The sequence below is a fragment of the Dicentrarchus labrax genome, unplaced genomic scaffold (genome assembly GCF_905237075.1).
Source record: "Dicentrarchus labrax unplaced genomic scaffold, dlabrax2021, whole genome shotgun sequence".
In the NCBI taxonomy this organism is placed as follows: domain Eukaryota; kingdom Metazoa; phylum Chordata; class Actinopteri; family Moronidae; genus Dicentrarchus; species Dicentrarchus labrax.
Window position 1 is genome coordinate 11,558,184 of NW_026136703.1, and position 22,371 is coordinate 11,580,554.

Below are 22,371 nucleotides of genomic sequence, written 5' to 3' on the forward strand. Positions count from 1 at the left end.
GGTACAGCAAGCTCTTTAACAGAAGAAAGTATTTGACGAAAATCTACCCAAATGCAAACGCATTAGGATTACATCCCAACATCCTGTAGCTGCTCCACAGCTCTGACCCTCACTCCATATTTCTGCACAGAGAAACAGAAAGCTGTGTAATATTCCACTGGCGTTCTTCCACTAGCCCTCCAACATCCTTTGACAACTTATGCAATTATGTTAACATTATTGGACAGATCAAGTGGAGGGTCCCAAGATGTTACAAATAATTAGAAATTCCTCCTTATATCTGGGTTAGAAATCATTATGCTAATTCTCCTCATCTCTTTGGGATTGGGGTAAATAAAGGTGTGAGGGAAGCGGCTGATGAGCTCTGATTGTCTTTCCTCTGTCTGTTTTCTCTGTTGTCATAGCAGAACTAGACCATAATAATCCTATCCATTTCCCATATGCTGGGAGGAGGCAATCAGTGCCACCCTACGCTGGAATCAATTCATGGAGGTCTTTTTGGTTTGCGTTCCCATTATACACTAACCAATCAGCAATTTGCTGGGATGTAAAATACTAAATACATTTAAAAAACATGGGTTTTGATTGCACATCTGATCAAATCTTCTCACTTTATTCACTTGATCATATCATTCCAAAAACATCAAACTGTGCCATGTGCATGTAATGTAGCAGGTTTGCTTGCGCGGCCAGAAACCGGCTAAGCTGACCCTGTGCGTCCCCGAGGATGTTTTGTGCATAAACCACACCTGGTGGCTAACTAAGAGAGTTAGCCCTTTGATATCACACACTCCAGAACCAAAACAAACATACACTCACACACTGCTGTGTCCACCTGTCTTGTCAAGCCCTCCATGCGTCTGATGTTCTGTTGGAGGGTGCTCAGCTCAATGCAGAAAGAGGGGTGGATTATCTAATTTTTCACCTCTACATTGGGTTATATTTAGGACGGGGAGTGTTTCAGTATCCGTATATTTACAGTAAATCCCATGTCAAAACATACCTAACACCTCTTAGATGATTTATAATTAAAAATATCCAAGAAATGTTAAAATTAAAAGACATCTAAATGCAAACAAAAGTGTAGCCCCACAACCAAAAATGAAAACAAAACACTGAAACTTTCTATGACTGCCTAATTGATTTTAGGACTTTTAATACACACAACTGAAAACTCTAGAGCTAATTATAGTGTCTGACACTGTTAAATATTTGTTTGCATCAGTAATGTTGTTAGCCACAGTGGTGACTAATTTAAATTTTGCTCAGTTATCTTAGTGTATAACGTTATATTTATGCGGTATGCAAAGCATACTTGTATCGTATGTGGTTAATTAGACTGGCTCTCTGTAATCGTTAAATAAAAAAATACAGATTTATATTTATGCATTAACTTTTTGCTTGGAATAGAATAGGCATTATTATTATAAGTTGTATCCATAAGTAAACTGACTGATATGAAATAAACTGAAATGAACCGTATTTAACTGACTTTGTGCCTTGTGGGTAAAAAAAAAACAAAAAACAATGTTCTCATGAACAGTGGTTAAACAAAGTGTCACTGATTTAAATGGGAATTTCTAGTTACAGTAGTTTTGATCATTGACATTGGGCACACCTATAAAATGTTTTACAGTAACCTTGTCATTCAGAAATGATGCCTGGAAATCTTGGCTTGTAGAGTAATAGTATGGCCAGTTTCACTTTCAGAAATGAAGCATACTGGCGGGAACCCCTTTAACCTGAGGGCCACGCTCCGGTTTATCTGTCTTTACAGAGGTTATGGTATGGTTACCAATAACATTACAGAGTGAAGGGAGAAGAAAAAGATTTCCCTCCTTCTTCTCTTGATAAGTATCTGTCTCAATCTATTTTATGGCTTTTCAGGACCCATGCCAGGGCACAGAGGGGAAAGTCAGGTCTTGTAAGTAAATTACAGTAAAATGGCAGGTATTTCTCATCAAAATCTAAACTGACTTTTACAGGCTTACTGTCAAGGTCTATTACTTCATATAAAAGAGGGCCACTGAGTTCAGTTGGTTTTCAGGCAATTTTACACTTGGGTTCAAAATGGGAAGAAAACACGGTTCAATAAGAGATTTATGTTTTTGATTGGTGGGGCACGTGAGGAGCAGGAATGGGGGGATGATTAGGGAGCAATGAGAACAGGGGTATTTCTGGGATGGATGGAGATCCAGGTTGACATTAATTTGGGCCTGGCCTTGACTAATGTAACTATCTCCACGTAAGAGTTCAAGGGGCTTTTCACTGGATGAATAGGTGACACAAGATGGATTTTCCATCCGCTTTTGTTGAAAAGGAAAGGGTATCAGCTGAAGAAGTGCAGTCAAGAGAGGGAAGTAAGATGTGTTTACTCTGTCGATAAATGCCTAAATTTATAGTTAAGTCAGAACATTTTAAATACAACTAAATTTAAATATTATATATTCATATGTTTAAAAACAACTACACTTTTTCTATCAAGGATTTGCTGCTGTATCAAAATAAAATACACAGTTAAACAAAGTGAGCACAAGATGATAAAGAAACTGTCATGTACATGGTTAACATTAACTTAGCATGTTGTTTGCTCTAAGTGCTATAGAACAATGTGATAAAGGGCTGGAAAAGACAGCTCCTTTGTTTTCCTCTCATTAGAGAGGGCCGTCTCACACTCCACCCTTGACTGCCTCGTTATTCCTTTAATTAATCAGTTCTCATCAACGGCACCCTCTCATTCTTTCAAGGGCTCTACATTCCGCTATTTACAGCCTTTATTTTCCTCCAGCAATCCTGCATGTGTTTCTTTTATCATTTCGGAAGGATTTCACCTCCCCCAAAAAGTCCCTGCGTCCTCCTGCCTTCTCTGCCTGGGACCCCTGTCTGATTATTATGCCATTAAGCCTCTCCTCCTTTCCTCTGAAAGAGCAGCAGGGTCCCTCTCCAATCTAAAGAAGTCCTGGGTTTTTTTCCCCTCCTTTCCCTGAAATTACCCGGCGACGCGTGCCTGAGTTTCTAATTGGCATGCCCGTCCCTGGAGACGGCCCCCTCCCTTCTTCCTAATGAAAAGCCTCGGCCTTAATTACACTTTCCAAACGCTGATTGTTATTGACAAAACTCCTGTGGCTCGGACAAACGACGGCAGATTAGCTCCATTACAGGCAGCCCTCCAAGAAGAGAAAGAGAGGGATTTCAAATCGACAATGCAAAGTGAGGGGGAAAAAAAGAGGGGCTTTCAATTTTTTCCATGTACCTTTCTCTTAATTGTTTGGGCCATTGCTCCACTTAAGATGTCTCTTTCTTCCCCGATGCCTCTTTTCCTGTTCCATTGTGTTGCCGTCAGTGTACTTTTAGCGAGGGGACAAAAGCCCAGTTATGTTACTTGAGAGAAAATGTTCATCTTTTGTCAATAGACAGGATTGCTGGTGGCAGCATGGGTAAACAGGAGGATTTGGCCTAATGCTTTTGTTTGCCTGCAAAAGGTACATAGACTGTCTAAAGCTGATAGGGCTGTAAGGTCCAAAATCAACACCTATCATCCAGACAGACAACCTGCTCTCCATATAATGCCTGCAATCATTTGCTGATGAAAATGTACTGAAAGCAATGGATAAAAGATGTCAGACTCATTTAGTTTAAATGTCAAATTCCTATTTTTCTTCCACTCTTACTCATTTCTTTTCACCATATTCCAACGCTTTGGCTCATTTTACTTATTTTATCTAGTTTTTCCACTGCATTGGACTACTAAGCCGGCAGAGCTTAGACCTGGGCAGCTGTGCCTGTTGTGCAGATTTTTTTTCCAGGCTCAACAATATCTCCGTCTTCCTGATTAATCTGGAGCAGAGCGCACAGTTTCACAGTGGGGGGCCTTTCATTGCCTCTCTAATGAGAAGCTGTGATACATCATGCCTTGCAGATAGCCAATCGCACCCTAGTCCCCAGGCGCACACACACACACACACACACACACACACACACACACACACACACACACACACACACACACACACACACACACACAAAACAGAGGAGGAATAATAAAGCACTTTCTCTGAGCCCCCCAAGGCATCTGGGCAAACAGCCCCTACACTCCACCAAATCTGACCTCTGAGTGATGATGTCATGTCCACCATACACCGCCAACCATGACGGATGATGTAATCATACTTACACTATTGATCTGTCCCATGTCAAAATATTCTTCTGGTTTCTGTTTTTTAAAAGCCAATACTGTCAACATTTTTAAAATGCACAGTTGTCTGAAATCAGTAAATAAATTTGCATGTTTTTAATGTAGTCTTGTAGTTGTTTTGTATTTTACATTGTAATGATATCAAAAACAAAGATTTTTTTTATGGAGGTTGCTGGTCTCAGGAGGTAGAGAAAACATCTTCCACACTCCAATGATTTTTTTTTACATAGTAAATCGCTTGGACTGAGTATGTTTCAGTGTTGTTGTGAGGCCAAAGGTGTCTTGTATGGAGGGTGTTTTTATGTCTGGTGATGTGGCGTCATGGGATGGAATAACTTGTATTGAATGTTTGTTAGGGGGAGGGGAGAGGAGAAAAATACCTTGTATTGTCCTTTTAAAAAAGGCTTTGCAGGCCTCACAAGAGGCCACCCCATAGTGATACCCCGAGGCTATATCTCCACAGACCAGGCACAGCCTCTTGGGGAGGGAGTTCAACATGTATTCGCACTTTATGGACGAGTCCTCCATGATGGTGCTGGAGCAGTCGTCATAGCGCTTGCGGCAGGTGCCGGCCCCGAGCCCGCCGGGGGTGAACATAGGTGGAGAGTCCAGGCCGTTAGAGTGGCTGTTCATGGTGCTGACATAGCCACCGCTGGCATCAGAGTTGCCGCTGGGGCTGTGGTGGCTGACCGTATCGATGACCGAGGAGGGACTGGATGGCTCCGTCTTGATGTAGGACCCACAACTGGAGGGTAGGTGCCGGTCATCAGCGGCCATTCTATTTAGCAGCCTGTGGGAGGTATGGGGTGAGAGAGTTGGGGAGTTGGGGAGAGGGTTGATGGGAAAGGGAGGAGAATAAGAGGAAGGTGATAAGTATAGCTCTTCAGAGAGCAGAATTAAATCTCATCAACCAGTGGAATGACATAAAAGCCTAACAGCAAAATACTTGATTGTACTTGAAGTATAAAATGTAAGAATTCTGTGGCAATTCATGACAAGTACGACACAAATGCTCTTTGCATTTAACTAGACAAGTTTCTAGAGTTAATTAGTTAATGAACAGTTCAACTGCTCTTCTAGATAAACACCCCAAAAAATGTGTTTCTGAATACATAACGTTACTAAATATATGACAGGAGGCAGAAAAGATGTCAGATGGGACATTAGTTAGGGTTCATGTGGTCGAAGAGCTGTCATTTATTAGCCAAATCACATTTCAGTGTAATACATATCTACTTTTGTCATGAGGTCTGTTTTTTAAGCTACACACCACGGCAGCTGCAAAAGCACTTCAGTGTACAAATACAAAAAACTACAACATGCACGTCCAAACACAGGTGCCACATGCCCATACAACACAAACAAAAATTAGGGAAAGTGAAAGAACAAGACAAAGACGAAGAGAGAGGGAGAGAGAGAGCTCTCAAATAACTTAACACGAATGCGCACGCGCACATAAACAGAGCACATTAAGTCGGGAGCATCTCCATAGTTTAGAGAGAGTGGACCTTGGCTTGTCTCCTTGAGTCAGCAGTCAACCAAAAAGAAACATGATGGCAGGATATTGACTTTTTCACTGTCTGCCTAATAACTGCATTTTGGAGTACATGGAATATGATGCTAACATGTGCAGACTAAAGTGCAGCCCTTTGGCTGTGGCCACAAAATGCACTCTGAAGCCTTCCTTGCCCACATAAATCTATTTCAGTCCCACTCTATAACCTTTAACTTGAAATGGCACTGGGAAACAATGGGGGAAAAATCGTAGCCTGAACACGGTCATGTTTTTTGTCCGCAAATATAGTGAACTAAAGAGGTGGACTGGTAGAGGAGATGGATAACTCAATGTATTGGGGATGCAGTGTAGACATAGTGACCTCTTAGGGTCAAGGCGAGGTCACACACTTACATACACACACACCCCTTTGCATTAGGTACCACGGAAGGGGTGAAAGGTCACCTGCACTTGCCTGCATTAACAAAATTGAGCCATGCATGGCTTATGCAAATTTAGACACAGGGGCTCCTAGTGAGTGGCAGCTAGACAGCCCAAGTTGTGCCTTAGCACATTAGTTCCATTAGCATATTGCCAACTAATGGTAATGTTTACATATTTGACATGTCAGTTTACCATCAGTGTGGCGAGAGGGGGGATGTCTGCCTGATTGGACGATAGCTGTCTGTCTCAGAGTGCTTCAGAGGAAACAGGAAACGAGAGGCCTCCACTATGTCCCCTATCGGTCGGCCGGACTGCCTCTTGCTCTCTGAGGCTGATTTAATTGTGAGGGTGGGTGACGGAGGGGTTTGGGCCCAGGGGTCAGTGGGTCAACCTTATTTTCTCACCCTAGCTTCCTGGGCCCTTGGAGATGGGGGTCAGCGTGTCAAATTAAATCTCATTCCCAGGTTTCCCTCCCTGCTGTCATGTATATTCATTCGAGCTCCAGGTGCCTACCACTTCTGGAAATTCACAAAAAGGTTAACTGCTAAAATAAATAATAAAAAATGCCCCCTGTTAAAACCGTTGACCTTGTGGAATAAGCCCTTTGTCTGAGCACTCCTGGAATTCTTCTTGCAATATCAAGCCTTCACTATAAACTGAGAAAATGCTGCCCAATTTACAGTTTTTCTTTCAGCTACTCTTAATTAAAACAATGCAAAAAGTACATTCAATACTACTGATAGTGCGCAGTGGGGGCAGTTATTCAGATTTGCTGTTTTAAAAATGATCCACTTGTACTCTTAAATGTCCTTGCAGACAGAAATTGAAAAAGTGAATCCATTTCATGCCTTTCTAAAATAGAACTTGCCGCTCTTGATAATGAATGCAGATTGCATCTCCATAAATTAATGCACGGCTCTGTGTTCATCTGCTTTATGTTCTCTGTTTCAGATGGATATGTGCACCTGTGCGATAGGGCACCTGCACTTGGCTTATTAAAGGCTATATATTAAAACGCAGGAGCACAAGATGGCTCCATTTAGCTTTTATTTCACAAATTCAGAGTAAGCTTAACCCCGGTTCAAAGGCCATCTTCAGGGTGACACTTAGCATAATTGCATAAGTGTCTTAACTGTTTCCCCTCCAGCTCAATGTGGTCATTTATAATAAATGTGCTGGCTAGAATCCCCTTAACTCATTCTGCTATGACACATTATACCACTGCTATGCTTATGTTTTTAACAAGGCTGCATATATTGATTAATGATACTGAGGGAATACTAACCACTTGAACCTGGCGTATTAATCAAACAGTCTAAAATATTTCTATAAATATTAGTAATCTCTAATGGGACAGGTCCAATTTAAATCTATAAATATCATTGTATGGGAAAATGAATTATGAACATTAAATAGTTTGACAGCAGCAATAGTTGTAATAAATAATTCAATATGTGGGGCAGGTGCTAATTAGCTTGTGTGCTACACAGACAGAGCAGACAGGAAAGGGTCTGCTGAACTAACTGAGGCTTGATGTTATAAAATCTATAGTTCTGTCTTACTTCCTTCCTCAAGGTAAGAGCATTTCAAATTCTGCTGCCTGGCTGCCCAAAGGAGCAGTGCTCGTCTAAGATACAGTATCTCTCCCCCTCTCCTTTTCTCTCTCTGTTCCTCCTCCTTTTGTTCCCTTTGTACCGATCAAAATTCATGCTGAGTAGTGGGTTATGGGCCCGCAAACGCACACTGCGCAGTTTGGTTTTAATCTGATTCCACCTGGCCCCCCTAACAGCATTTCAGATCCCTAATATCATTCCACTGGTGCTGCTGTGACCAGGATTAGCTGGCCTAATGATCTGGCAGCTCGTCTCACACTCACTGTTCTTCGACTTCCGAGAGCAGAACCGAAGAGCGCTCGTTCTCTCACGTCTCAACACTTCCCTCGCCTGCAAGCAAAACTCTGAACATTGGATGACACTGACGTAAGAACGCAGAACATTCAGGATCTAATTGAGCCAATTTGTAAGTATTCCTGCTGAGAGCTTCCTGCTCCCTCCAGGAGGATAGTGACATCCTCCGCTGTTCTCTGGGTGACTATAGCTCTCTTCCTGTTTCATGTGTAAATCACAAGAACACAGCACAAACCAGTGCTAAAGGCTCAACTCAAACTGTGAGTAAATTCTTGATGTCCTTTTCACTCTCAAGGCCACAAGATGCCAAAAACACAATTTTATAACATTTGCTAACCTCATCCTGGAGTGTCACATCCTTGCTACCTGATCAGACTGGGTAAGCGGAGGGGAAGGGGTGGGTGGTGAAGGTGGGGGTTGACATCTGCAGGCAGGGCGATGGTGATATCAGATGCCCCGGTAGGGGCAGATCTGTCTGGAGGGCCCCAGGCGATGTGGCCTGATAAGCCAGTGGCCCCAGAGTCAGCTCTGGTAGGACGAACTCAATTAGCTCCTGACAGACCTCCTCTCAGCCCGGCTCAGCCTCCCCGCCACAGCCAGAACCCACTGGCAGCTGCCACGGTGACCTCTCCTCCAGGGGCCACTGCCACCTTTTACCGCTCCAACACACAGCCAGGGATTCATTTTTGGGAGAGCGGACACCACGCTGAAATTCTGCACAGCCCGACTAAAGTCACAGAATACATGCAGGAGTGTGTATGCCACCAAGGGTGCACGGTGTGTGTTCTCGTGGGGGAAAATGTAAATGAAAAAGGACTGGGGCTCAGGGAGGGGTTGGGGTGGCCCTTGGGAGAAAGGACGGGAATGGAGATTCCAAAACACACTTAGTTGAAATATGGAGGACGCCTTTCTGTCTAACTGGTTCCAGGTTAATGACCACCAGGGGAATAAGGGGCCAAAAGACTCTTGGGGCAATGTGCATCTGTGCTCATAGGTCTGAGTGTGTGTTTGTGTTGCAGACAGAATATGAAAGATGGAAATATGGCAGGGAGGGAGGTGGGGGGGGCGGGGTTGGTTGACGACTGTGGTTTGGTTGGAGGCAAGCCCGGCACTCCATAGGGACCCATTCTAATCTATGAGGGAGAGGCCCCTAATTTTGGAGTTTCTTATTCATTAGTCCTGCTCTGGCAGAGAGAGGAGGAAGCGGAGGGGGTAGACCTGAAGGGAGGGGAGGGGGCTCTTTATTAACGGATATGCCAGACACTCAGGAGAAGCTGACAGAGATTTATGATGTGCAGATCTATGGAGGCAAACAAAAGGGAAGTCGAGGAGACAGAAAAACAGGAAAAGACAAAGTAAGCGATACATGAGGGGAAGGGAGAGAAGAGACAGAGAGAGAGCTGTGTTTATCGTACCAATGGAGAGTGAGGGCCCCAGATCAATAGTCCGTAGGCTAGGGGCTCGTGCAGGGTTACCACTGGGGGGGACCGTGCTGCTCTGTGGCCTGGGCAATTAAGTTTTTCAGTCTCCAGCAGAGGATTATATTTAGCTGCTCCAAAGCGATGTCACTGTAGTCTTTATAAAGCCATGAGCTCACTCCACTACGACAACATGAGCCCCATGCTCCAGCGGCACCACAAGATAGCGCTGGCCAAGAAGCAGATCACATCTATTGATCCCCCCTCTTGCTCCTTCCTGTTCTAGAGATGCTGCTGGCAGGAAAGAGAGGGCCTCTTGTGATACAGGCGCTGCTGTTTGTCTGACGTAAACTGTCTGGGCCGCACTGGGCAGATCTAATTCGTATAAGGGGCTGAGTTCAGGATGTTGAGAGAAGCAAATGGCTAATGATAGAGCTACTGTCAGTGGGGGATGTGAGAGAGTTGACGGTTGTCTAAAGTTCCCGCTATGGAGAGCAAAGAGTTAACAATTGTATATGCAGACCCAGTGGGGAAGCTCCCTACAGAATTGGACAGCTCATCATACTGTATGTAAAAAAGAAGTTCAGTGATAAGTCTAGCCTGCCGTGCAGTACATTTGGGATCAAATTTCTAATTCTGCCTTTTCATTAGAAAAGATTAGTTTCCATTACATCCATTATGTGGCATGGCCATGGTATAATTTAACAACATACATTTACAATGGCTCATGATAAGTAGTAAATTATAGTCCACTACTGGCAAAAATCATCCTTAAAAACAGTTTGTGATTATCAACGTTTTGTATATCAAAAGTCTCCTCCAAAGACTGGTGCGCCTAATGACATCAGACACAACCTGGTGTTGTGTGATACGTTACTGATATAGTGGCACCCATATCACAATACACTCTCCTGCAATACTTCATCTTAAATCTACTTCAGTCTAAACTATTCTGCTTTATGACAGTTCAGCTCTGTTTAACATTTGAATGATAGAACATGTGAACGTGCGTTACTAAAAAGACACAATTATATAAATAAATATAATAATACATAAAAATAAATACATTATCAGTTCCTCTTCAGTTACACAGATGCTGTGATGTAAATTAATGTTTCACAAGATATTGTTTATCAAAGTATCTCTTGCATCATGAAGCTATCATCCGTGTACCCTGACAGTATATCATGAGTCACGCTGTGATTCTCGGGCAGTCATAAACAGTGGGATTTTCCTTGAATTTATGTGTTTAATATAATATTATAATGAAGCAATAATGTCAGAGGAAAAGATTCAAACACTCTTGCTAAAACAGTAGCATGTTAATATGCCCCTAAATAAATGACCTGTCCAGACTAATATTGTAGAAAAAATTCTGTTTTATGCTACAAAAGCCTTTTACGGCTAGGTTTTGTTTAACTGCCATAAATTATGTGGAAAGCCAGCAGATATCAACCACAGCACACCTCTCACGTACTCTCAGTAGGGTTCCTTATGTAAAATAAAGAGGGGGATTATAAAATATGAATGATGGAAACTTGAGCAAAAAAATGTAAAATGAGTGCAAGTCATGCATCGCTGTTCGCTGTCCTGATATTTGTGGAACAAACTGTCAGAGAGATGATATCCAAGAGACTGGTTAATTTTAACAGAGAGGCAAAGGATACTCCTGATTGTGTTGCATTTTGTTTCGTGATTGTTTTTTGCAGTGTGTGTGTGTGTGTGCGTGCGTGCGTGCGTGCGTGCGTGCGTGCGTGCGTGCGTGCGTGCGTGCGTGCGTGGGTGGGTGTGTGTGTGTGGATGTGTGTGTATCACAAACAAAAAGAAATATTATTATAAAGGGTTAAGACTATTTAACACAGTCCAGTGTAAATCACAGGTTTAGACACAGTGACTGTGCGTACAGGAGGACGGAGGCATAGAGCCATGCATGAAATTACTTCATTAATCTTCTTCTGATAGGCCATCCTTGTTTAGGGGGGAACTCTACCTGCTTAAAACAAAGAGCCCATCCTGCCTCCATCATAAATTTTCCTCTTCATGAGAAAAACGGACAAATACAAACAGACAAATACACATGCAAGCACATGCACAAACATGCACAGATATACAAGGCAAAATTAACAGGCCAAAAATTAGCAGGTCTATCAGCTGTCCAGAATCATTTAAATGCAATCAGATGTGTAAATATTTGTACAGGTTCAGTCAGTGTGTAATCACGGCACATACTGTAGGTAAGATTAAAATAACATGCATAATACAACATCATGATCATCATTTCAAAAATTTTTACTTGATTTCTACCATTTAAATTGTTGTTTGTAGCACACAATTCAAACAGTTCCACACTGAACTGACACTGCTTCAAAACACCATTGCTATGACTGTCTGCCACAGCAGCAGACATAGTCATAGCAATAGCCTCTAGCTTTTTACAGGCTCATCTCTACCAGCTGCCACACATTCCCCATAAATAGTGTTGGTAATAAAAAGGCGGGTGGGCCTAACTGATTTATATGGTAGTGTCCACCACCACACCATTCAGGAATAATTAAACTTTGGGGATATTTCCTGAATTAATGTGTCTCCTTCAGGGGGCAATCTCAACATACACTCCAGCGTTCACCACGTCTGGTGTCACCGGACGTACTGGGAAGGGAGGGGACTCTCCAAGTGGCAGGTTCAACAACCAGCCACTCAATGTGACCATTCGATTGCACTTAGCGCTGTAGGGGTGGGTCTCATAAGGAGGCATTTTAATGTGAATATGTTTTGTGACCAGCAGGCAAATACACACATACTGTAAGCACACAGTTGTTTAGCTTGAAGGCAGACAAGAAGCAAACACACACACACACACACACACACACACACACACACACACACACACACACACACACTCTTTTACACTAACAAAACTGTCAGTAATCAGATGAAATTATTGTTGAAAAAAAGACGTTTTATGAGAAATGATGCAAATGTAACTGAGAGCCATAATCTAGCCCGATATTTAGATTGAATTCCTATTTAATTTTACTTTCACTTTCATATTTGCGTCACTGAAATTATTTGGAGGGGGGATAGTTATTTAGAGGCTAAACTAAATTTTGATTTAAACTGGGATGGAGGCAACATCAGTTTAAACAAATAATTAAAATAAAAAGGAAAAAGGAAAAGTTTGTTTGAAGAGTTATATACCGTAAGAGCATTGTTTATATATATTATAGCATAATTCTGTGTGACCTATGAGGAGACTGAAAGGCCTTTGCAAGGCTGATTAAATGTGTTTTCACACAGAAATAGTTATTAATTATGTGTTGTTTTGTACACCATTCAGTTATGATGTCTAGAAATAGGATTTTAACATAATTTAATTTTCAAGTCACTTAAGAATTCAAATGAAAGGTTTTTGTTATTTCTGTAACATGAGCATATTTGTCATGAGTCAAGAGAACAAATATGTCAATAAAAATTCCTGTGCACAGACAAACTAGGCCTATAGTGGCTGGCTTTTTGCACACTGCCATGTTAATGGCTGGTTATTGGTCACATCTACTTCCCTTGGGCAAATCAGGGAAGAGCGATAATAGTACTCTCTCTCTGGAAGTGTGAAAACTGCATCAAACCTTTCAATTTAACAGTATTCCACAGCTGGTGATGTCCCACAGTTTTCCTTCAAACTACGGACTGTGTGTGTTTTAACATATGAGCCTGTAACATTTAATCACAACTTTCCAAATAGTCATGAGGAAAAAAAAGTGCTTGGTCTAAAAGCTGTAATGGGTGCAAGGCTCACGCCGACCATGTAGAGAAGACTTGGTGAAGCTGTCAGTGGGAATCACAGCTGCTACTGTGACGGACGGTTTCAATATTGATTTCATAAATAAACAAAGCTAAGCATCGATCCTAATGTTATTTTGCATTTCAATTACTGCTCCGAAACATAACCTTCAAACAACTGGACGTTCAATACCAATAGCCTTCACTGATAAACACCCATATAGTTACCCACCTTGCATCACATTTTCTTACTAAGTGTGAAATACTGAACCTAGAATTTTCCCTCCTCTACATTCAGGGTGGTTGAAAAGCAGCAACATTGTAATATGCATTTACACCTACAGGGATATATGTCTCTAATAAATACTAATGGAAAGAACCATATGAAACATGGCAGACATGACAGAAAACTTCACGTTTTCTTTTAACTAATTTACCACTCTTTTTTTCAGTATTTTTTCAAGGGTGTTAGTGTAAAATTTTCTGTTTTCGTGACTCAGTTATTTTTTCTCAACTTCCGTGTTCTCTGTTTGTGTGTGTGTGTGTGTGTGTGTGTGTGTGTGTGTGTGTGTGTGTGCATGCATGTGTGCATGTGTGTATAAATGAGGAGAAGCCCTTCAATGTTTGAGCAACAGGAAGAAGTGCTGACGCACCGTGTCAGTGATAGCACTCTGCTGCCACAAGGGCATGAGAGCCCACGTAGGCTAGCATTATCCTTCTAGACTAATGGACCTGGTTATTTTTAAACAGATTCTCACACTGCGGTGGAGGTGTCCAAGGTTACAATGGATGAGAAATCAGGAGGGACGCGTGCGGTGACGGTTGGTGGTTTCTGTGCGGGTGGGTGTTGTGAAATAGCCAAAGAGGCATGGTAGCTAATCAGTGAGGGATAAAGGCCAAATATCAGGTGGGGTCTCTTGAGACAGCATGTTATATTAACAGTAACATCTTCTTAAATTGTCCAATAATATAAAAAATAAAAACACTGTTTTCTGCCAAGAAAAAGTTCACTTGCAATATTACCTTTTTTACACAATTTTTTATGTACAGTATTAAATAGAGTGCACTAGAATCCAGATGAATAAATATGAAGGAAAAGGGGTCAGGTTTCAGAATAGAACCAGTCTGGATATTGTATGCTTTTGCGTGCTCTTATTTTCCCAATTAACTACCTGGGGAATAAAGCACCACTACAAATGAATGGGTGAGCTTAATGTGGCAGCTCCTTAAAAGCCAGTCTAATCGCTAACAAGTATGAACCCGAATACCTCTGAAGCTACAGAACATTGAACATCCAGAGAGTGACTATATACTCTGCATCCCCATTTGGCCTGGAGAGGGACAACATGCTCAACCCTCCCCCCGCTCAGCCTGAGCTGAGTGACATATTTACAGTGAAAGTAATGATACTAGATACCAGAAATGAGAGGGCTCCAGCGTGGCCAGTGGACTCAGGAATCTCTCTAATGAATTGGACAACAAAGCCCTGTTGGTACAAGGAAGAAGTATTTAGAATCGGGTGACAAACTGAATTTTAAAACATTAGGTCTTCTTTAAAAAGGCACATATCCCAACACCTCCTAAAAGCTTTGGGAGACGAGGAGGTTGGGAGTGGGGCAGGTGGGTTGACTGGTCAGCTGGGCTGGATGCTGCAGCTACGGAGGCCACCAGCTCCTGGCTCATAGCGGGGGTGGCCATTCTCGGCCAGGAGCCTCTTCTGGTAATGTATTCTGAAACCAAATTACCGTAAGCTGATCCCATCTGGATAGTGTCTGTGCACGGCTGCTTTGGTTACCCACCACTGCCTCTAGCCTGCGATAGCATCTCCATGAAGACAGCAAAAATCTGATTAACCCAATAACAATGAAACACTTGGTCAAAGAGCAAAGAGCTTTTAACTTAAGATACACTAATGCAATTCCCTCGCCTTGTTTTCTGAAACCTAATAAGAATCAAGCGGACGGACTGCTACAGATGGGTGTTTGGAGGCTCTAATGCAGCAAGCTGGGAATGAAGTCAAATAAATTGAAATCTAATTCATCATTGTGTGCTAACTTCTTTCTGCTTCTCTAAAAAATACATTAAAAAGCTTTTATTTCATGAAGGGAAATTGGATAGCCTAGTTAGTTTACAGCAGTGGCTCTGCCAGGGCTTAAGGAAAGCGAGGGTGTTGATGGAACATTTAGAAGCAGAAAGAAGTCACATCTCAATTCACTCCCGCTCAGACTGTGTGTGTTTTCTAGCAAGCACAGAGGAACTCAAACTGACAATCCTCAGCATTGGCTGACTTCTGAGTGGCGCGAACTGCCACTGCAATACAAGCTCAACAACAAGCCTGTCAGACTCATACAGTGAATTGCTCGCCTCACTGCATGAGCCAAGAGATATTTAGACTCGAACAAGTCAAGCAAAAGTAAATAACAGGTCGAGTATAATGGGCTGCATACCAATGGCAACGCCAATTTTGAGCAAATACATATCACAGAGAATAAAACTTTCAGTAAAACCTGAGTACTTGGTAATAACTTCCCCACACTCACATTTCTAAATATCGTGTGCAAAGAGACAAGAGGAGCGTCTTTCTATTCTGAAGGCAAAACTCTGTTTCCATCTAATTCCCAGGCAGTGGCGATGCCCTCGGGTCAATCTATGAAGTGTATTACTACAGTGATTCCACAACAGTGCTGTGCTAATTACATGGAGCACATACGTCCCACTAATCCTCTCAACCAGGCATCACGGCCACATCCAGCCCACAGTGAGGGGCTGCAAATACCGCTGTACAATTAGCAGAAGAGAGCCACAGCACACTCAGGCCAATGCTGGAGAGATGCCACAAATAAATAAATGTTGGTAGGTGGACATGTAATCAGGAAAATCCAAATTTACTATAATTATTTTTACATATTGTGACAGATTTTTACCTTACGAGAAACTATTATTACATCCACAAAAACAATTTCTTAACACATCAACAGTATATCACTGAAGTTGTTAATAGATCAAACACCTGTTCACAACTCAGCTTTGAAGGAGTAAATGCTCTTTTCACCATTATTTTAAATGTTAATGTTATCTATAGTAATCAAATATATGAACATGGCACACAAAAATGCAACTGCTTACTTGTGTCGAGTGTCATTAAATATTAATCAGTATTTTATTTTATTATATACACATTCCAAACTAATGCACACCAACAACACTAAATCTCTAATAATATTACAATCTGTCAATGTGTAACTGTATTTTTTTATATAACAATTTAACAAACATAAACATTAATTGCAATATATTACTGGAAAATATTTAGCATTTACAAATTTAGTAACTTATTATTTTACATTTGATAGACTGACTATAATATTTGAGTGCAAAAGAAAAAAATGTAAATACATTTCTGAATTTTGCCAGATTACCTGAAAGGAGACAAAGTCAAATAAAGTCAACTGAAAACATTTTAAACAAATCATTTCCAACCATAACTCAAAATGTTTCTCCATGTTGCAATGGACATGATTCAAAATGTGTCTAAAGGGGATTTGTAGGGAAGATAAATTGAAAATGAAAAATATCTTTTCAGACTGAAGTAAAAAATATACATATAGTGTGGTGTAAAGCTCTACTTAAAAACTAAATATTAATTCTAGTAGTTTTGCCTTCAATTTTAGGGAATACTTTCAGGGAATGCTACAATGATAAATACAAATACACATTACAAACATATAATACCTAATGTGTTACAGAAATAGCATACATACTACTGCTGTTTGTGTGATTTTATATTAAGGTGTGACTGAGAGAGAAGTGAAACTATATAATCCATCTAAGAGGAAAAACTAAGGAGATTAGTCTACGTATGTCTAAGATATTAATATGCTTTCTAGAATAACTTTTTGAATTTGCAGTGATTACCACCCAAAGTAAAGAATATCTGTAAACAAATGGGTCAGGTAAAGATATAAACAACAGAATTCAGCTCGTTAACTTTACACGTGATGATTTTCTGTTAAGTATTTTCACTCTATGAATTCCTTTAAAATATAATGAATTAAGAAAAAACAAACTCCTCAATTATGTTATGATTAAATAATGTTTGGTATATAAAAAGTTACAAGAAAACAAAATTTTGGGAAATGATAAAAATGCACATTTTAAGTTGGACTGTTCTAGACATTTTTCAAGAAACAATAAAATAAAAAATGTCTGAATACACTGAGATGTCAGTAACAGGTAATTGAAATGTCTTTAAACATCTGATTGGTCTTCCCCAAATCACAAACACAACTTTTGCATAAACACTACATTACCAGTAAAAATATTATATGATATAAAAATGATCTATAAATTGAAACAAATCTTTTGGATTAAAAGTCAAAAGTTTTAGTCTGTGTTTTTCATACATTAACAGGGATGTGTTGAAGTAAATGCATAAATATTATACCATAAAACTTTTCCAATAAATAAAAAATAAAAAAATAAAACAACAAATAAATATTTTCCCCAACTGAAGAGTTTATTAAGTTTATTTTGTAACAAATGTAAGTTACCAATGGAAAGTAAAAGTGTGGTAGGTATTGTGAGCTCAGACTGTCCCAGCAGCCAGGAGCTGTGGAGACAGCAGCTTGCCTCGCGTGCCGCTGGCTGGGACAGACCCGCCAGCTCACTGAGGTTACAGGGTCCTTTCATTCGTCTTTCTCTGGCTACAAATATTACAGTGTGTAATTTATCCCCTTCAATTCCACGGATTCACGTTAATCTCATCTCCTTAAAATATTATTCTCATTCTCCCTAGGCAGCCTGATCTAGGAACAAAGCCATCAGCAAACCACCTCTTAACCCAACTGGACAGGTACCCCAAATTCTTTAGGAAAAAAAATACACAGTTTGCAGAGGGGCAAGCTAAATCAATCAGCCATGCTCTGGATGAAATTCATAAAGATTAGCATACATGATGTGCTCTCACAATAAATCTACACACACATACGCAGTTGCACCTGCCCTGTTGCTCTATACTGTCATGTCCTACATGATTTAAGAGCCCTTAAAACAATGAACAAGAGAAAGTGCATGTTTAAGAGTGAGAGTAGGTGTGAGAGGGAAAGTACATCACTGCTATAACAAGAAAAAGTTCAGTGCCTATTAGACTAGTAGGGTTCAAGAAACAAAACTAGAGCAGACACTATTAAAGGAGTAAATGAGGATTAAAATAAAGAATGAGGAGAAAAAAAAGAGAAAAGAAAGACAGGGAAGAAATAAAAAGTGCATCACAACAGAGGGGTTAACAGGAAAAGTGAAAGAAGGAAATAAAGAAACAAGGTGCACCTACTGGTTATGATAGCTGAGAGGGTCTGGAAGACAAAGTTCTGAAATGTCCATCAGTCCAGTTTTAGCATTCCAGGAATGAGAGGAAGAGGAAAGAGAAAAACAATTGAGACCCGCTTCTTCCCCAAATGATAGCACAGCACCCTCAGAGACAACGCAGCCGAAAAAACCCCTCCAGCACCGCTGCCCCCAGCCTGCACAGGTATGCTGGACTCTGATGGATTGAGTGGGCGCGTGTGTGCGTGAGCATGTGGGTTGTGTGTGTGTGTGTGTGTGTGTGTTTATGTATATATGTGTGGGAGAGAGAGAAAGTGTCTGAGTGTATGTAAGTGAATGTGTGTGTGTGTGAGAGAGAGAGGGAGAGAGAGACTGAAGGGGGGAGGGACAGATAGACGAGAGAGGTAAAGGGGGGTGAGAGGGAGAGAGAGAGAGAGAGAGAGAAGCGCAGGCAGCAGCGGGATGAGCGCTAAGATGGAGAGAGCATGAGAGCGCGAGCGAGAGGAATGACTCTTTCCATGGTCGGGATAGGGCTCTTTAAGACTCAAGGGCTTGATGAATATGGAACAGCTGCTGTTGGCTGGCTCCGAGGGGCAGGACTTAAAGCGACAGAGGGGCCGGCAGAGCACCGAGGAGGAGGGATCCAAACGCTCACTCGCACACTCCGCTATGCACAAGTACAACACACACATAGACGCCACACATGGCTCACACACACACACACACAGACAAAACAACCTATCAGATGAACAACAGAGATGCAACCAGGAGAAAAGTCAACACACAAAGTTTCCAACTCAATTAGATAAAAAAAAAAAAAAAAAGAGTTCAAAACTCAAATTCAAGCCTAACTGATGAAATAAATAGAAGTAGGACGTTGTCTGTATCAGTGCATGCACCTTTCATTTGTGGAATATTTAAGAAAAGCTTGATTTCTTTATTTCTGTAGTGACATGTAGAAAATACAACATTTATTATATCAGTAAAGTATTAGTAAGTAAAATGTAATCGTAAAAGAAAAAAAATCTTTAAATTATATATTACTTTTTAAAAAATCTGTATTTTATGAATTTACAAAAAAGCTTTTTTCTTCCGTGTTTGCATGTCTGCATTAATGTGCATTGCAATGATATCAAACAAAGGTAAAGCAATCACGCAACAACAACAAAGAACTTTACCAAGCAGCTGACATTTCAGAACTTGACGATGGCATCTACTCTATGCATTTTGAAGTTATCAAAATGTACTGTTATATAACACACCATAAAGTTAAACCTGACACCAGCCTTGGCCACACTATAGAAGCTCCCGCAAGCAGTCGAGTGCATCTACAGCACTTCACTTTCAAAAAGCAATAGCTTTCAAACCACTAAGGACAGTAAATGTATTTATTGAGCTGTGTCGCTAGCTCCATTTGCCAGTGTTACATGTGAGGTACCATTGTGAAACCTTTCACCACCTGTGAGAGATGATCTCAAGCCATAACTCATATTCTGGAAGCCCATCAGCTTCTAAAGCGGCGGAAAATCCAACTCTGTCTTCTCTAACCCCAGCTTTAGAACCGCCTGTGTTTCACTGTTGATCAAGCTCAGTAAGAATGCAGAGAATGCAGATACCATTTCACAGTCAGTGAGGGTCTCCATGTTACTGTATCCCCACATTATAAGAACAGAGCTTACCATGGCATCTTATTGGAGAAATGAGCAGTCCGACAACGGCTGGAACTTGGCTGAGTCAAGCAGAAAGAAACAGCAGCTTGCCTTCTTCTTTAAGGTGCCTGACAACGGTCTTCAGCTACTTCAGTAAAAATAAGAGTGAGTGAGGAGGAGTCGAGATCTACCAGCAGATTCGTACAGAAAGGTGTGTTAGGTCGCTCTGCTGCTCTCCAGTTTTCTCTGCTGAACAGGAACAGTATAACCCTTGGAGAGGAATCCAGTTCCATTCATCGGCTCACGTTTCTATAATCAATGCAAAAACATCACGCAATCCCTATTGATCATCACAGGCCTATTGATGTGCAGCAATAGTGCCTCCACAGTGGCACAGATCACACAGCATCTGGTCTCTTTTTGTGGCAAAAACAAATGACTAAATAAATGAAAATCCAATTAAGATTGATGCCAAATCAAACACCTGTCAGTTTAATTCCTTAAAGAGGAATGAAAAAACTATCAAACCGAGTTCTCAGACTTCTGACACTGAACAAAATACGGGACAAAAAGAAAATAAAACATACCTGTACACCTCACAAGGCACACACAAGACAGAATGTACTCTGTATATTGTACTTCATTACTGATTAGAATTATAATATGATTTTAAATGCGTTCAATTGTCAGCTATTTGTTCTGGTTGTGGCACTCCAAGCGATCTCTTTTTGGGATGTAAAAAAGAACAATAGCTTAGTTAAAGCCAAAACTGCCAAAATAATACTCCATTATGAGTCAAATCACTGCACAAAACATAATACACATTCTAGTCGTGAGATCCAGCATGGTTTAAGTCGAGAGACCTAGTTACCACTCGTCAGAGAATCACAAGCAGGGGTACTTCCTCATGACAGACTGTGATATCACCTGGTATCTAAGCTGCGTACAGTCTTTCATATTGATAACTGCCTTCACTTGATAAATCACGTTCCTGCATATTTTCCTTTTGGCCTCCCAAGGTTTTTTCGACTGACATCACACAGACTTTTGTCACGCAGTGTGAGCTATGAAAGCCCTGCTGCTGCTGCTACTGCTATCGTTGCTTCTTATCAGCTCTGTTATGAAAAAAAAAAATCACGGCATGTGACAGTTGATTTGACAGGAAGGGATCTGATACAAATAAAGAATAGAGCTGCACTAGACAAACACTAGATCACACATGGCATGACAAAGTTAGTGGAGTATGACAACCGGTAGCAGGACTGTGTTGATTATCCAACAAGTTAATATGTTTTTATTTTTTTGTTTCAATGATCATGATTTAATTTTTTTTTATGGCATGAGACGCATTTGCATTTATTCACTTTGTACAGTTCACTTGTGCATGTGTGTGAGTTTGTTTACATGTACTGTGTGTATAGGCGGTGCAATAAAACAAACACTCTAAATGAACTTGTCAAAAGAAGAAAACTGTGAGTAAGACTTAGAGTAAGCAAAATAAAGAAACCTTAAGCAGTCTGGTATCCCAAAGTGAACTTAATACTGTTTGTTTGAAAGACTGATAATCTTACATCTGTTAGTGTTACAAAATGATAATTTAGTTTTTCATACAGCAGAACTTAAACATAACACCAAATGATGTTTTCCTGTTCACACAGGAGCAACATAAAGGATGATAGTGGTCTGATAACGTTGCTTTAATCAACTTTATAATTGATCAAATGTCAATTTTAGGCAAAATGTCGTTGAAGTCTGCTGATGTAAACAGGTTTGTACTGACAGAGAGTAGCTCTAGGATCATTAAAACTATACTTTTACAAGGAATTAGGTAAATAAATCGTCATTGTCAATTGTCTGCATTTTCCAATTTTACCTCAGAATTTCTCTGGAAATTAACAGACATCCAGGCCTTATAAAGTCGCCATATTTAACCTTTTCGTGCATACAGTAATGGTCAAATCGATAACGTAATTCAGTCACTATTCCCAGAGGACAAGGTACAGTGTAGCATGTCCGCGTGCACTGCACACGCCTCAATTAGAGCTAACCCGCGTGCACACTGATGTAATTTACAGTATAGCTACAGGTGCGTCGAAGCTACATTTTAAAACAGCATACAAATGTTTACACCCCTCAAATAAAAAAAAAAAAAGAAAACAAA

General features: G+C 40.7%; 1 protein-coding gene across 7 annotated transcripts in view; it reads right to left on the reverse strand.

Moving 5' to 3' along the window:
* The window catches only part of esrrb (estrogen-related receptor beta), a 46,081-nt gene that overhangs the window by 23,574 nt on the left and 136 nt on the right, over nt 1-22,371 (reverse strand). For 2 of the 7 annotated variants that reach the window (XM_051396136.1, XM_051396138.1), the window contains exons 2-3: nt 18,569-18,605; nt 4,576-4,985 (exon numbers count right to left, since the gene is read on the reverse strand). In XM_051396136.1, coding sequence (XP_051252096.1) covers nt 4,576-4,985; nt 18,569-18,605 — 447 coding nt within the window. Of the gene's footprint in view, nt 1-4,575; nt 4,986-8,378; nt 9,309-14,656; nt 14,726-18,568; nt 19,096-22,371 lie in introns of those variants that run through there. The other 5 variants (XM_051396133.1, XM_051396134.1, XM_051396135.1 and 2 more) reach the window with 5 other exon arrangements.